At 39.0% G+C, this 17,347-nt stretch overlaps 1 protein-coding gene across 1 annotated transcript in view; it reads right to left on the bottom strand.

Moving 5' to 3' along the window:
• Positions 1-27: 27 nt before the first annotated feature.
• TRIM2 (tripartite motif containing 2) overlaps positions 28-17,347 on the bottom strand; it is a 55,709-nt gene continuing 38,389 nt past the window's right edge. Inside the window, exons 8-11 of the mRNA XM_040626368.1 lie at positions 13,942-14,110; positions 12,813-12,883; positions 8,154-8,294; positions 28-4,454 (exon numbers count right to left, since the gene is read on the bottom strand). Of these exons, the coding sequence (XP_040482302.1) occupies positions 4,302-4,454; positions 8,154-8,294; positions 12,813-12,883; positions 13,942-14,110 (534 nt within the window). The 3' untranslated portion in view covers positions 28-4,301. The remainder of the gene's footprint in view (positions 4,455-8,153; positions 8,295-12,812; positions 12,884-13,941; positions 14,111-17,347) is intronic.

Genomic DNA, 17,347 nt, shown 5'->3' with positions numbered 1-17,347 from the left:
CTACAATAAATAAACATTCACCCTGGAAACGGAGAAAACAAGCTTTATTATAATGATTTGAGATTTTGTGCATGGTAAAGATATACACATGAATCTTGTTTCTCCTATGTTTCAAGACAGAATTAATTTAAAGTTTTATTGTAGACTAAAGCATCCAAAATACTGTGGTACGTATGTAGCTACGAACATACAAACACTTTGATGCACAGCGTTCATTCTTTTCTTTAAATAGGCAGTCAGCATTTCGAGTCATAAAGGAACAGATGAGAATATATCAGTATCAATGTCAGAGAGCGCAAGACTTAGTGTTCTATACACAAAACGTATGAAACAGACCTAGAAAGATGGAATGTACAAAATTTAAAAAGAAAAAAAAGGAAGCAAAAACCCTTAATACTCATACATAGGATTGAAAGGCAATAGAATTGAGAATGATATAAAGAATCCTATTACAAGAATACACTCTGTTGATGACAGAACATTCCCATGTCATAAAGCAAAAGCATTGAGTTTAAGGCTGTGTTGCTTTTGAAAGTTAATGGACGTGCTGTACATTCATTGGGACAACATGGCCGATTTATTAATCTATTTTAGAATATGAATAGCTTTCATACATTCTCCACAAACAGACCACACAATCACTGCCACACAGTTCATCTTCAGAAAGTTCTAAGATTAACATCATGATTTGTAGCTTACTGTCATTTAAAATAAAACCAAAAAAATCATTTATTTATACCAAACAAATCTTTAATGGGCACTTAGTTTCCTTTATGGCAATACTAGATTCCTAGTTATCAAAAATATTAAAATAATTGAAAAGTTTAAAACCCTGCAACATTGACAGAATGCAACAGTATTACGACTTTCGACTTTAAGCAAAATTAGATAATGTTTGCAGCAAATAGCTTCAATTTTATCCTACCTGGAACGGTCTTCTTTTTAAATTATTAAACTAAAAATACTCCTCCCTCTTCAGAAGCTGGTGAATAAGGAGGATACTATAGAGTCCAAGTGTACAAAAAGGTTTTTCCCATTTGAAGTAATCGGCACAGTACCTAATGTTCATTTGCTATTTCCTCCCATTTCACTCAGTAGGTATTACCAAAGCGCTGATGTGAATCCTTCGGTGGGAAGGATCCAGAGACACTTGCTGCCGTACTGCTATTCCAGTTAACTCCAAGTGAGGACATACCCTGTATATTTAGTAGTAGAAGCAAGTGTCTTCTAGTTGCACGACCTGTAGTATTTCTTTGTCTCAAATCTAGTCAAAGGGTAAATGAAAATGAGGAAACTCGGGGACTTGTTACTGGAGACTAAAGTTTGATCAAGATACTAAGTACCATTAAAACAATGGTGAACAGTCATAAAGGCTTTTTCTTCATGTGTTTCTGGATGGTCAAGTGACTATGTCCCCAGAGTCCAGCAGGGGAGGTCTGATTCGGCCAGGCATGCATTGTCACTGACCTTTACATTCGAACTGGCAATCCTTTGCCATTAAGTGCCCAGGGGACATTTGAATGGGTAATTTTTCAGTGCTACTTATCATGAATGTATGACAGGTTCTGTACACTTGACAAGGAGAAATCGAACAATAATGATAGCTCAGGGAAAAAAAAGTCACTTATTTTAATATCCTTCTCAGTTTACCAGGAACCATTTTCCATAGAATGTTGCCAAAATTGCATTTAAATCTTGTCTATTCGTATCTTATCAGCAGCACTTCCCCCCCCTCAAATATGCTTACTAAGAAATACAGTAAATGCTCCTATGTATCCAAATGTGAAATGTTATCTATAACATACATGATTAAATGTTTCTGGGGGAAAAACAGTGTTTCTTGGAGTGCCCATAGCATGTGTTTTAGTAACAGATAGTGGAACAGGTCTGAGCTGAAGTATCTATTCTTCCATTCCAGTTTGTGCCAATATTGACAGATTAAAAAAAAAATTAGCCTTGTATTCAATCTATTATTGAGATATCCAGTTATGGTATGATGGCTGGTTAACTTCGAAATTCACAAATACAATTTCGATGTTGTGCAAAAAACCTCTTTTCAGTAAACTAGTCTTAAGACCAACAGCCTGTGACAGAATCTAAATAGGAAGCCATTTTCACTTGTGAAAGTAAACCAACATTAATTAAACCAATTTAAAAAGTTTTCTTTTAAACAGTCTAGAAGCTATCAAGAGTCTAGCTTACCCTGAATGCAGAATGTTAGCAAATGGCAAAATGAAATTCCTCCCCAGAGTGTAAGCTTCAGGCAGGCAGGGATTTCTGTCTGTTTCATCCATCACTGTTTCCCCAGTGCCAAGGGTGCCTGGCACCTAGAAGCACTCATTAAATGCAAATGTTTAAATTCAAAGACTTAGTTTGCTGATGTTATTAGGAAACAGTAAGATGTTTAACATTCTAAAAAGGCTATTGAATTTTACAACTTTGTCTGAAACCTCTACCTAACTAAAAAAAAAAAGTAAACCTAAATGTAAATCTTCCTGAAAAATTTTCTTTCAGAGGTTGATTTGGGCATAATCAATTTGATAGACAATTGGAAGTAGCTAGATTTTCCTTCTAAATTTAAAAAAGTCCCATATAAGAGAACAACTGAATTATAAATTAATGAGTAATAAACATCACATATCATTATACATACGGGAAATGTTTTCTTATAGTACAGTTCTAAGGTGCTTTCAGTGAAAAAGATCCCAAAGTCATTATCGAAAATGCCAAACATGACATCCTATTTGGTAGAACTGAGTAGAAAATTAAACAGTGGAAACAGACCACATCTTATTTTACAGTATCAATGACAGATTAACAATTGACTAAATTATTCTCCAAACGCATGTGTACTTAAATTAAATGTAACTCAAGTTCGACGTTTCTCTTTCTTTCGACCTGTTTTTGTTTTGTTTTTGAAAGCACAGAAGGCCATTTTTCTGACTAAAAGTCAGCCGATATCATCATTACTGGAAAATGGTGAAAATTAAACCTGTTTTAGGGCTTACTCTGTGAGGACGGCTTTAAACTGCGCAGTAAAGGAATGTGCTGGACGATGCTTCCGTCTTTCAGAGTGCTGCCTATTCCAATACACCAAAGATTCAGCTATATATATATATATATATGATACATCCTACCTTACCCTAATCATGTATACATAGTCCTTTAATGCCTCTACTATTCATTAGACAATGATAAATAACCGTAACATGCCCTTACCTGTAATGCTCTCGAGATAACACGACTTTGGTAACACTTGCTTTCTAAGGGGAAACCATTAATCAACCACATGCCTTTGGTTGACACCATCAGTCCTCCAAAGGGCTACTTATGGCTCTCTGTCCTAGGATACTGGTGTCCTACTACATGTGCTGACATTTTTGCAGGAGGTAAAGCTTTTGCTTTCGGGAAGTGGAAGAGGAGAGACACGTGAGAACATTGGCACATAAAACGTGGCTAACTTTTTCTCGATTATATTCTAGTGCATTAGTCTGGAGTTGAGGGGGCTGTTTGTTTGCCAAAAGGTTGCATTTGCTATTGTAATATGCTTTTCAAAGCATTGGGAATTTCAGGTTTCCCTGAAAATGGGCTTTGTTTTTTGATATAAGGTGAGCAGGAGAGAAAAGGTGAAAAGAACACACAAAAAGGATCTTGCATGTAACCCAGAAAGGACGGGAAATTTGCAGTGGTTTTTAAGTGCTAAACTCAAGAGCCCTGCCTAATCACAGCTGGGAGGGTTCTGCAAGACACTCTTATTTTTTCCTAATGTATATGTAGTTATCGATAACCAAAAAATGTCTCATGAGTAATACCTACTGTAAAAGTGAGGTTAGAAGATCCCCCGGGTCTTGTAACCGAACTTAAATAAAGTATATAACTGCAACAGATTCTGTTTCTGTTTTGTATCGTTTTTGGAAGCTCTGAACAAAAGCTACCATTCACAGGATTAACGAATACCTTTAAATATTCTAGCTTCTTTTTTTTTAGTGTGTGTTTGATTTGCAAAAATCAGTTCAACTACATCAATCCCTGTCCGATAAGCCATAGTTCACAGGTGTAAAACTTTGCAGTTTCCATAGATTCAGTAGAAGGGATTTCTTTTCTTTAAACCCTAAAAGGTGAATTACAGAAATCAGATATGCAGTGTTCAAGGAAATAGTTTACATTCGGAAATAACCTTGGAAAGTTCACCAATGATTCCTTCTAGGATGGAAAGTCTAGTGTAATCTGGTCCCGCGTTGAGAAATCCATTCCAGTTTATAGTGCAAGACCTTTGTAAGGGGCTGTCCAGCTGCCCACCATTACTGTAAGTACCGGTAGACCTTGAAACAGTGGTTTCCAGAGTCTGCAACCACAACATGGCCGTCCGAAGTGAGGGCCAGGCCTTGGGGGCCATAGAGTGGGTCAGCAGATGTGTTAATGTAGGACAAAAACGAGCCACTTCCATCAAAAACCTGTAAAAAATATAAAGTCAGAGTGTTATAGGCAAAGTTATAGTAGTAGGATAAAACAGGAGTTAGAAAACCATACAGTCAATATAAAAGCACGCGTGTATGCGGCACTTGGGGGGTGCAGTCGGTTAGGCATCTAACTCTTGGTTTTGGCTCAGATGGTGATGACCTCAGGGCTGTGAGATCGAGCTCCAAGTGCGGCTCTGTGCACCACATAGGGTCTGCTTAAGACCCTCTCTCCCTCTGCCGCTCCCTCACTCTCTAAAGTAAATAAAAATGAATCTTTAGAGAAAGCATGCAGGTAAGCCCATAGGTTTGTTTAGGTCACTACCGCATAGTCAATCCTTCCCTCTACTTAACCTTGCTTTTTCTCGTCTCATTCTCTATACCCCAGAGTCACTGACAAGGAGCATGCCATTGGCCAACAGATCTCACTTCCATTCTTGCAGTGGTCAGTTTGAGGGGAATAGCCTTTGGTGGGGCCTGAAAATGAATGACTCTCGTTTCTTACTCTCAGCCTCCACTTTCCCCCCTTCCAGCCTCACATCCCTCTTTTATTCCTAATCATAACGGAGAAAAATCAGCAACTACACCCCAGAGGTATGGTTGCAAGTCATAATATACAATGAGAAGATAAAGATCATTTTTTTCCTTTTCAGAAAAGAGGTAAAGAGGGAGTTATAAGAAGTCAATGGTTTGACTACGTACATTTGTGGGTTGTTTTTTTTTTTAAGATTTTATTTTTAAGTAATCTCTACATAGACCCAACATGGAGTTCCAACTCACAACCCCAAGATCAAGAGCCACATGCTCTAACAACTGAACCAACCAGGTGCCCCACAACATTTGTTTTGTTTTGTTTTCTATGGGGAAGGCACAGAAGGAGAGGGAGAGAATCTTAAGCAGGCTCCATGCCCAGAGCAGAACCCCCTGTGGGGTTCCATCTCACGACCCTGAAATCATGACCTGAGCCGAAATCAAAAGTCAGATGTTTAACAGACTGAGCCACCCAGGTGCCCCATGTACATTTGGATATGAAGCAGTCTTCTTTTGGTCTGTGAGTTTCTGCCATGGTGAAATAAAAGGAACACTTCTCCTTCGTAAGGCCCAGGCTGGTTTATTCTGACCATTCTGTTAGGCCCATAGGTGTTTTAAAAGGCAGTGTGATGAGGCAGGCGCTTATGAGGGCCACAATCCAAACAGCTTAGCATCTATGGTCCTATACAGAACTGCTTTGTGAACTTAGTTCCCTGTCTGGCTTCTGGCTTTCCCTCACATAGAGAATGCCTCTTTCAAATATAGATGTGTGCTGGCATAATTAAGCAAGATAAATATAACGGAGAAATAAAAGTATTTAGAGTTACATTTATAGTCTCAATCTTTCTTCTATTTTAAGATTTCATTTATCTTTTTTAAGTAATCTCTACACCCATTGTTGGGCTTGAACTTAAAACCCCGAGATCAAGAGTCACATGGTCTACTGACTGAGCCAGCCAGGTGCTCCTTAATCCTTTGCTGAGAAGTAAATACGTACATCGGATGTAAACTGTTGACCACTGCTGTCTTCACAAAGATATCTGGATGCTACTAGATTTAACCAGTGCATTCTGAGGTCCTAAGAGCTCTGCACAGGGCCACATCAGCAAGGATGAATAGCCCTGTCTGCAAATGTATGTTTAGATTCATGCAGTTGCTTACACAGAGGCAATGGGAGAAAAGAATAGTCTTTCTTTAGTTTGAGGATTCAAAATCCTTGTTCTTAATTTAGAAAAAAAAAATCACACTTTTGTGATTTTGTGACAAAATCCGTTTGTCTGGCAAAGACTACAGACCCCTTTCTCAAAACAGTTTTTAATATTTTTTTTTCTGGACTATAACCATTTTTATTATTTTTTATACCCAACTAAAAGGCCAAATGCCATTCGTGACACCATTAATCCCAAACCACGAAAACATATTTAAATTCATTATTACTTTTTAAATGTGTTTGTTAACTTTTAATTTTGAAATAATTATAGATACACAGGAAGTTGCAAAGATAGTACAGAGAAATCCTGTGTACCTTTTACCCAGTTTAGTAAAATACTCCAGTGAAACCATCTGAGTCTGGACATTTCTTCTTGCGGAGTTTTAAAATTATGAACTAAATTTCCTTAATAGTCTTTGGGATATTCAAATTATTTGTTTTGTATTGGGTGAGTTGTGGAAATTGTACTTTTCAAGGAATTGGTCCGTTTCATCTAAATTGTCAAATTTAAGCATGTAGAGTTGTTCACAGAATTTCTGTATGCCTGCAGACTCTGTAATTATATTAGTATTCTGTGTCTTTCCCTTCATCATTCTTGCTAGAGGTTTGTCAATTTTATTGATCTTTTCAGTGAACCAACTTTCTGTTTCACTGAATTTCTCTATTGTTTGCCTTGCATTTCATTGATTTCCAATCCTATCTTCACTATTTCCTTTCCTCTGCTTGCTTTCAGTTTGTTTTGCTCCTCTTTTTCTAGCTTCTTGAGGTAGGAGCTCAGATTATTGATTTCTGACTTTCTAATGTAAGCATTTAGCGTTATTAATTTCCCTCTCATGTAGAATGGTGGTTACCAGGGCTGAAGAGTGGGGGAAATGGAGAGAAGCTGGTCAAAGGGTATAAACTTCCAGTTAGAGGTTGGTTAAGTTCTGGGGATCTAATGCACAGTGTGGTAATTATAGTTAATAAAACTGTCTTAGGTACTTGAAAGTTGCTAAGAGAGTAGATCTGTATGTTGTCACCACAAAAAAGAAATGCTAACAATGTGATGGTGAAAAGGCGGTGCTGGCTAAAGCTACGGTGGTAATCCTTTTGCGATATAGAAGTGTATCAGATCAACACACTGTACACCTTAAACTCACACAATGTGGTAGGTCAATTATATCTCAATAAAGCTGGAGAAAAAGATCCGCCTCTCTGGACTGTCTTAACTGCACTCCATAAACTTCGATATGCTGTATTTGCATTTTCATTCAGTGCAGTGCATTTTTAAATTTTCCCTGAGACCTCCCCTTTGATTCAGGTTATTCAGCAGAATAATGATTTTAAATGCATAAAACAAAATACATGGGATTATAAAGGAAAACAATTATATTAAAATATAGTTATCAAAATTCTACAAAATTGCGATATAGTAATACGTGTACTTTTTTAACCAACACATTAAAGTACCAAGAAATAGTGATGGGTCTAATATTGACCATTTTTTTTTAAAGTGATGAGCATAAATGATAATTCAAGACCTCTGCAACTATACTATGGAAATTTCTGTGATTCCTCTTGGTGACAAAGTTATAGGTATTACTAAAACTACTGCGATTGTTGCCTATGTTCGTAATTAAAGAAAATGATAGTTTTTAGTTAGAAGCTAGTAAAAATAGTAATATAATATTTTTGTTCAATAGACCTCTTGAGTTCTATCCATACATACTTTGGGGGGGGGTGTCTATGGGATTCATGTTAAAAATTCCCAGTTTCAGAGGGTTTCACTCTGGTAAGCTGTTGATGTTTTTTTCTACTCCACCTTCCTTAGTTCAGCACTTCTGGTGAGATTACCTATGGTCTATGAAGACCCTAACCAATGAAGAACGGAAAACATTCCAGTTGGGAGACAGCCAATTCTTCACTTTCAACGAGTAACAATCACTCTAAACAAATACATTAGCATTTTCATTTACCTGGATCCTGCTGTTTCCCCAGTCTGCTACAATGATGTTTCCATTCGAATCCACTGCTACACCTGTTGGAGCATTAAACTGCCCGTTTCCTTCTCCATTTGAGCCAAACTTCAACATGAATTCGCCCTCCTGATTAAACACCTGTATGAGATATTTTTAAAATTATTTTATTTTAAATTGAAAACAGTTGAGCCAACATTAGGAGTATTAAAAAATATGTATCAGAGCAGGTTTTTTATAACAAGACCTATGATTTAAGACATTCTAAAAAAGAAAAAAAGTCTACAAAGTAGACCCCCATATCACTTATGGTTCCCCAATTTGCTATATAAATTTGATTTATTGTTTGTTAAATCACTTCTTATTTCTAGCCTATATCTGGTTATTGAATACTTACAGGAAAAATACTTTTGTTATAAATTATAAAATATATACAAATATAAGGTAGGATGAGAAAGTGGAACTATAATTTTCAACAATATTATTCTTTCTGCCTTTAAATAAATAGCTAAATTTCAAGGGCAGGCATCATATTTCTAACAGGACGGATGATCAAAGTTGGATCAGGACCTAGGAGTTTTTGTTAGGCCAGAAGCTCAGAATTCATTACCATTTTGCAAAGTCAACATGGGAAAGAGAAGGCCGGACTTCACACTTATATCAGGGAAGTGTGCATGGGCGCGCACACGCGAGTGAGTGTGTGTGTGTTTGATGGCACAGGTGAGGAATTAAGAGAAAGGCTTTTCTATATTTTTTTTCTCAATATATATTTAGTTAAAATAGAGAGTTCATATGACCATAAGCCTTTGATGGATGGAGCTTACTGGGGGCGGGGGCTGACAGACGTGGGGAGCTAAACAGAACTCTTCGGCAAATTCCCTAATATCTGATACGGAAGAGCAATGGGTCGTTGTGGGTAATTAAATATTCTTATTAATGGAATATTACCATATTTGTATCAAATACAGATTATTGATTTGGAAAGAATTAAATTTTTAATATGTGTTTAAATATAAGATATAGAAAGCATGATTTTTATCTTGATGATTCAGACGATACTTAATGGTTGTGAAGTATCTTCAGGTATATTATTTTAAGCTTCCATTATCATCTAGCCTACATGTGTAGAAATACTCTTTAACAAATCAAAAAGTATTACACGCAAAGCACCATGAGAGTAAGGGTTCCTAAAATGTGGAACTGAGGGAGTTCACTATACCCGAGTGCAGATCTAATTTGAAAATAACCTCAGGACCTTTTACAGATTTTCCCATTGCCCTCTGTGATCATGAAAGATGGAAATGACTCTTTCTTTTAGTTATGTACATTGGGAAAGAGAAGCGAGACACTTCCATCTCTAAAGGCTAAACTTCCTTTAAGATGAAGAAAAAGAGGGGCGCCTGGGTGGCACAGCGGTTAAGCGTCTGCCTTTGGCTCAGGGCGTGATCCCGGTGTTGTGGGATCGAGCCCCACATCAGGCTACTCCGCTATGAGCCTGCTTCTTTCTCTCCCACTCCCCCTGCTTGTGTTCCCTCTCTCGCTGGCTGTCTCTATCTCTGTTAAGTAAATAAATAAAATCTTAAAAAAAAAAAAAAAAGAAGAAAAAGAATCATGATTGCTTCTTGAATTAATTACACAACTTGCCAAGTAAGTAAGCTACCTCTTTGGTTCTTTGGAAAGGATGAGACAAGAACCAGCTTTTGCTACGATGTTATGTTTTAAAAAATCTTTCCCGACTCCTTTTATCTCCTTTCACACAAAACATTCTTGTTTCAAAGACCAATGAGAGTGTTTGTTTGCTGGTGAGGACACAATCTATTATTCTCGGGTCTTTCCCTTATTAAGTCCTACCAATAATCTTTTTGTTTGTTTGTACTGATCTCTCTGAGGAAGTATGTTTTCCTTGGCATGATCCAAATGGCTCAAATGCTTCTGCTCTATTTTGGAATGATGGAGAATGCCAAATTTAGTCTTACTTGTTTTGCAATGAAAAGAGATTGCACGCTGCAGGTAGCCAAAGAACCCGACCATCTGTTAGCCCTGACCTGCAGGCACGGGTTTCACGCTGACCAACAGAGAAGTGACTGGAATCCAGAACCGCTGCTAAGTGCCATGTGTTACATGCGAAACAAAAGCCCAGCTATTCCATAAAAGCTATACAGCAACAGCTATCACAATGAAGAGAAAAAACAAAATACACTGGTTTTCTTAAATAAGAGAAAAACTGAATTTAAATTACTAAAATAATCTACCTCTACTGTACTGAAAGTTTGTACTTAAAATTTGAAGAGTTCTCAGAATCTTAGTAATTATAAATTTCTCATACTTTCTATTTTTCCCACCTAAAACATCATTTAATTGCTAATAAATTATTCAGATGAAAACATATTAAGAGGCAGATGCATGAGCTGAAATCGTTTTTACAGCTTTGATTTTTATAACAAGTTTTTACAGCACGTTTTTGGTAACTTTGATAATCCTTTCCTGATTTCAAAATTCCGCTCACCTCAAATACCACCTCCACTTGGAAGTCTTCCCTGATAGTCTTAGTTACAGAACTCTGCTCTTTGTTTTCTTCTGGATACTTACAGAACTTTATTTATAGGCACCTATTTTAAAGAAATAGTTTATTGCTATCTGCCTTGCATTTTGATTACTTACATAGGTTTTATTTCCTTCTACATTGTCAGCCAGGGCTGGTAAATAGGAGTCCTCCCACATACCAATGCCAGTTGATTCATAGAGGCTGCCTGGAGCACTGGGACGGAAAGGCTCTGAGGCCACAGTTGCGCTTAGTAGAAAAGAGCAACTTGATTAATAGGACTGTCTTTCGGTGGGGCTGGGCCGCATCTTTGCCAGGCGTTTGCTGGCCTTTGCTGATCGACACGGGCTATCTTCTGCTTAAATGCCCTCTAGTTAAATGATTCCTCCATAAAGGGAGTGAGGGATAGAAGTGTGATAACAGCCTATTACTCCTCTCTGGTTACTCTCCTCACACAGGACTGTTCCAGCCCCCTGGGAGGATAGTCTAGAGCCCAATCCCTACTGCCTCTTTGATGCTTCCCTCCTCCCCGCCACTACCACTACTTTTCCCACAGTCCTCTTCCTTTTACCAAGCCAGGTCCTGTGGAGAGAGAGACCCTGAGGGCAGTGGGGGGAGTGGGGACAGAGCTCTACCACTATGGCAGCAACTTGGGGGAGACAACACGCGGGAAGCAGCCTGAGAAGTAAGCCACGGTGGGCATCCTTTCCCCTCCTCCTGCCCCATCACCACAGCCCACTCTGCTCTATTCTTTGCACAGGAACTTGGCACCCACCAAAAAAAGCTCAAAACCTTTCCATTTACTCAGGTTAAAGATGCCTTCGGGGACAAGCTGAGGAAATGAAGCAGTGAAGGACTCAGAAGAGAGATTCAACACCTTTGGTGTTGAAATCCTACCCCTACGCAGCTATTCCAGTTATCAACAAGAACGAACTATTTTTCACTTTAGTTGCCCAATGGTTGTCTCTAAGTGCAAACTTTAATCACTGGTCTATACCACCCATGCTGTTTCCTTATTATCCTTCCTTTAAAAATGCCTCACTTTAGGGATGCCTGGGTGGCTCAGCCCAGTTAAGCGTCTGCTTTGGCTCAGGTCATGATCCCAGGGTCCTAGGATCGAGTCCTGCATCAGGCTCCTTGTCAGCAGGGAGCCTGCTTCTCCCTCTGCCTGCCACCCTCCCTGCTCGTGCTCTCCCTCTCTCTCAGACAAATAAATTTCAAAAATCTAAAAAAAAAAAAAAGCCTCACTTTCAAAAATTTCAATGAATTTACTTACAAGGAAAACTTTATATCACTTCTAGAAGTACAAACCAGTACCAGTTGATGTAAACAGAGGTCACCCTAAAAATAAACCTATAACTCTCAAAATAAAAATAAAAATGTCTGCCAGCGCACTCCCCGTGACCACGTGACGTCTTTTCAGTGGAACACACACCACACCTTGAGAATCGTGGTTTAGAATGTTACGAAACATGTCCTCATTTCGGTAAAATGAGAAATCTGTTTTGATTCATTTTTCTATTTCGTGACTGGCTCACAATGAATGTCATATCTTTCCTCCCCCTTATACCTACTAAGAAAGATGTACCACACTGTTCCGGGGAGGGGAATGGGCACTGTATTCTAGGGAACACCAAGTGTGTGAGGGCATGCTAAGAAGTGTGGAATAGCTCTAGGAATGTATACGAGGGCTGTTTCCCTCCCCAAATCTGTGGTTGTAGCAGAGTTTCATATGTAACTTTGTTTGAAATGCATTATGATGCAGACAATGGAAAAAGTGACCCTGGGTTAATTTACTGACTAGCCACGAATACGAAGCTTCAGAAAGTTCTGCCTAAGTGGTGAAGCAACTGCTTTTTCAAATTTCATTTTTAAGTCACCTCTATGCCCATTTCAAATTAAGAAACTCATCAATCACCCTGTTCTGTTCAATTTTCTGACTCTCCAAAGTCTCTATGTCCAAATTCAAACCTGCATCTCAGGGAGAAGCAGAATCTGCTCTTTTAAGTTGACTCCTTGAGCTCCTCTGCATTTGTCAGTATTATATTCTCTCCTCTCGGACTGATTTCTCAATAAAAGCAGTTAAAAGACAAGAACAATTGATGTGTTGATCGTACCTTGACAGAATGATTATGGAAATCCGTAACAATGATCTCATTATTGCTGTTTACAGCTGCAAAATGGGGACCTGCAATAAAGGTGAAAAAAATATGTGACGACTGTAACAATAAAAATGATTACAACAACCCAGCAGTGACAAACCTTAACCTATTCGATACCTAAGAACGAACAAAGAATGACAGGCTCCATTCTTAAAAGAACTCTGGCTCTAGATCGCCTGGGTCCTCTACCCTTCCACACGTGGGACTATCTATCTGGCTTTAGAGCAAGCTGAGCGCGCCAACAGCCCTATGAAGTGGGATGAGCGATAAGCATCAGAATTCATTCTCCACGCCACCGTCTGAAAGTCACGTCTGCCAGCTTCCCTGAGGACACCTTAATCCCTCCAGGGCCCTTACTTCCCCCTGGGGAAGGTGTGGGGATTCTCAGTCCTAGGAAAAAAGACTCCAATATTTAATATTTTTAAAAAAGTGGAGCAGAAACCCATACTTGCTAATTTGGGGTGACATTCAGAACCTGGCAGCACTGGAGACAAAGCACAAAAAAAGATGATGCAAATTGTTGTCAAGTGCCAAAAGCATCCTTTCAAAAAGAAAATGTAATAAACTGCTTTCAGCCTCTTGCAGATGTGAAAAACTAAGAAGCTTGTGCTTGCAAAGGGGTACACCAAAAAGAGAGGTAACAGAACTGCCCTTCCTGAACATTCTAAAGTCCTGCTCTCTTATCATCACCTAGGAAGGTGAAAAAAATTCCCATTCAGAAGCTCTTCACAAAGCCACAGCTAGGGAGAGCTAGGAAGTACTCCACTGTCTGTCAACCATTTTTATTTTACAAATATTTTATCTTAAAATTTATGTTCTACTTAATATTCATATTCAAAGATTAGACTTTGGAGTTGTACTTGGCAGCCAATAAAAACCACACATGGACTGCAGTTCGACTCACTGCCAGTGGAGTCACTGACAAGCATCCCACCATGCTTTCGCTTAGATTTCATCCCCAGTATCTTTCCCAAAGCCAGCAAACACACTGGGGACTGAGGCATCTTCCACATGCTCCAACATCATGCAAATGTGAGCAGAAGAAGCATAAAAAAGGGGGTTTACATATTACCATCGAGTGTACCTGCAAACTGCCTGTCCCCATTTCCTCGGCTACCAAACCTGGTGACTATCTTCCCGTTTGGCTGGAAGATAAACACGCAGCACGCCTTGTTGTCCACCACAATGATGTGCCCGTTGCGGTCCACAGAGACTCCTTTGGGCCCCATCAACTTTCCTGATCCAATTTTTGTCTGTTAGGAACAAGCACAGAGAACGAGGTTTAAAACACTGTGGAACATGCAGGAAGGCATGCACAGGGACCTGCATGTTCAAACAGGGGTGCACAACTACTCAGGTCACAACGATCTTCTGTTTTTGTCCCATCCGTTATCTGCTACTAAGATGTATGAGAAATCCTTACTCTTTAAGGGGATCACCACCAAAAATGTTCTCGAATCCTCTTAACTGAGGTCACAGTTCCCTTGTAAAGACGCAATGTGGTCTTGCAAGAGATCACGGGATCACGAGTAGGGAGACAGTTCTACGCCTGTCGCTTGCTTTAGACACACCTCGAATAGCACAAATGCACTTGATTTCCTCAAGGTTCAGATTCCTTATGTATTAAAAAATGTACAAAAAAAAAAGACTTCAGTAACTTCCAATGGCATTTTTGGAACACATACTAAGCAAAACAATGTCGATAAGTGTTTAGCGTAGAATACAGCCCAGATTAAGCTGTCATTAAAGGGAAGCTATCATTATCACTATCGTGGATCATAATTAACATCAAAATTGCCAAGCATCTGCCATTGCACTTCAGCAGTGTTAAGGTCCACGCAGGCAGGAATCATGCCTGTTTTATCCACGACTGTGTACTCACAGCCTAGCACACTTCTTGGTGCCCAACAGGTACTGAACAAATATTTGCTGGATATATTGATTTGAAAAGTCTCACATTATTTAGGGTGATCATGATGATTGAATAGTTCCGGTTTTCAGTATCTTAAGATGGGAAAAAAGCATTCGATTTCTAACACATACCATATGCATTTTAAATCTTACTCATTTTTCTGAGTAGATTATATAAATGCCTGTTTGCTAGGAAAGGCACGTCGTATATCTTTACTTTTATAGCGACATGAAGAAGTACTTTACTTGTTCACCCATTTATGTACTAAGGCTACAAACACCAATGGAGCACCAGCTCTGAAGCTGATGATTCCAGGCACCCTGTCGACGAAGGCGAGACCAGCCCCTACCCTGGAGGAGGTCTCAGTCACATTACAGAGACAAATACGGTCACTGGGTCCTTTTTAAAAGTGCCTGGTATTGAGTGTCTGATTTGGTAGATTTGGGAGAATTCAAACAGGCGATGTCAGAAACCAAAGAGAACAAAAAAATGCGACGGGTCACTGTAGACAAGGAAGGAGGAGGAGGACCCAAGGTGAGGCAGCCGCCAGGCAGAGCGCCTGAGAAGGGAGGGAGGAGGCAAGAGCCACCGCTCTCCCAGGCACCGAGGCTTAGCGGGATGGGGAGCTCTCTATGTGTTTTTATAAATGCTTTCTCAAGTCTATTATTAAGCAAAGCAAGGTACTGAACTGTGGGTATAGGTCGGAGCCCACCTGAATTAAATATGTTTATATCTGTATACCTATTCCTGGAAGACAAAGTAAGAAACCAGTGATACTAGTGGCGGCAAGAGAAACTCTGACTTTTCATTTTGTGCTCATCTGTAGGGTTATTTTAAAAACCTGTTTGGGTGTATTACTTTTTAAATTAAAAAAAAATTTTTTAAAGATTTTATTTATTCATTCAACAGAGACAGAGAGACAGCCAGTGAGAGGGGGAACACAAGCAGGGGGAGTGGGAGAGGAACAGGCAGGCTCGCAGCAGAAGAGCCTGACGTGGGGCTCGATCCCAGAACGCCGGGATCACGCCGTGAGCCGAAGGCAGACGCTTAACCGCTGAGCCACCCAGGCGCCCCTAAATTAAAATTTTTAATCCCCCCAAATTTATATTTTCATAGGTTCTGTTTTAGTCCTCTTATTTTCTCTCTCTATATTAGCGCTGCCTGACAGAAATATAACAGGAGCCATATATGGAATTAAGATTTTTCTAGTACCCAACATCGAAAAAAACAAAGAAAAAAGGAAAACTACATTAATCATATATTGTATTTGACCTAACATATCTAAAAGTTATCATTTCAACTCGTAATCAATATTAAAATTATTGATGAAATACTTTACACTTTTTTACTAAGTCTTTAAAACCCAGTGTGTATTTCACATGCATTGCACATCTCAGTTCAGACCAGTCCCATTTCAAGAACTCGGTATCCACTGGGGCTAGTAGCTACCAAATTGGACAGTGTAATTCTCTACACTTCTTCTAAGATCTCATTTATGCAATGGCATCAACTTCCACATCTGTGTGTAAGAGTCTCAAATCCATATCTTTAGTCCTGGCTTATTTTACAAGTTATTACCTTAAATTCTTTCCTAGCAGAGACATGCAGGTATGTGCAGAAAGAGGATACGGAGAGAGGGACAGGGAATTTTTCAGAGTGGGGGTTCAGACAATGCACGATTTTTTATTCTTGTAAGCTTATGGAGGAGACTCAGATTTGATGTCTTTAATACAAAGAGACACATTTACTTAGGAAGGAAACAATGGGATTCTTGCAAGGGGATCTATTGTATAAATTTGATTCTGACTTTGTAATCTAGCCCAGATATCAAAGAGGCTATCCCATAATGGCTTGTAAAGAAATTGTATACTTTCTTTCATGTTATTCTTTCATGTTATAATGGAAGATACGTCAGTGGGCATCAAAAGGAAGAGAGGACCCTCTGATTATTATAGCAAGAATATTATTACTACCTAACATTATGAACACTAGCTGTACTTTAGAATGATTCAGCCACATAATACCAAGCAGAAGATAATGATGCAGAACAGAAACAGAAAATAAAGAATTGTTGCCATTCCATCACCTGGTAAGAGCTAGAGCAGGTCTTCAGAACAAAACAAAACAGAAACCCTTAAATGTTGAGTGTAAACCTCTTTTCCTTCCACTTTCCCTTCATCACTCCTACTCTAGCTGCACTAGAATTTTACCACGTGAAATTAAGAGTTACTGCATTTGGCCTGACAATGTGTCCCCTGTCTTAAACAGAGTAGTGGGCAGATATTTTAGACCCTGGCTTTGGAACGATTAAACAAGAGTCTTTAACTCAACAAGTAGATCCTTAAATTGAAGAAGGAAGAGATGAGATATTTTAGAATACGGTGGCCTGGGGCCTCTGTATCTGTTCTGGGGTCACAGAAGGTTCCTAGATGGGCTGGAAGATGTGCGTCAGCAGAAAAGACGGCAAGGAAAAAATCAGAAGCAGAGAGGAATGAAAATTAGAGCTAAGAATCTGGTGAGTAAAGGAAAGAAAAGGGGATAAGCTGTTATATTTCTAGAATTAACTAGGAACAAATAT

This window comes from Ursus maritimus, unplaced genomic scaffold (genome assembly GCF_017311325.1).
Source record: "Ursus maritimus isolate PB19 unplaced genomic scaffold, ASM1731132v1 scaffold_11, whole genome shotgun sequence".
In the NCBI taxonomy this organism is placed as follows: Eukaryota; Metazoa; Chordata; class Mammalia; order Carnivora; family Ursidae; genus Ursus; species Ursus maritimus.
This window is presented reverse-complemented; position numbering and strand designations above follow the sequence as displayed.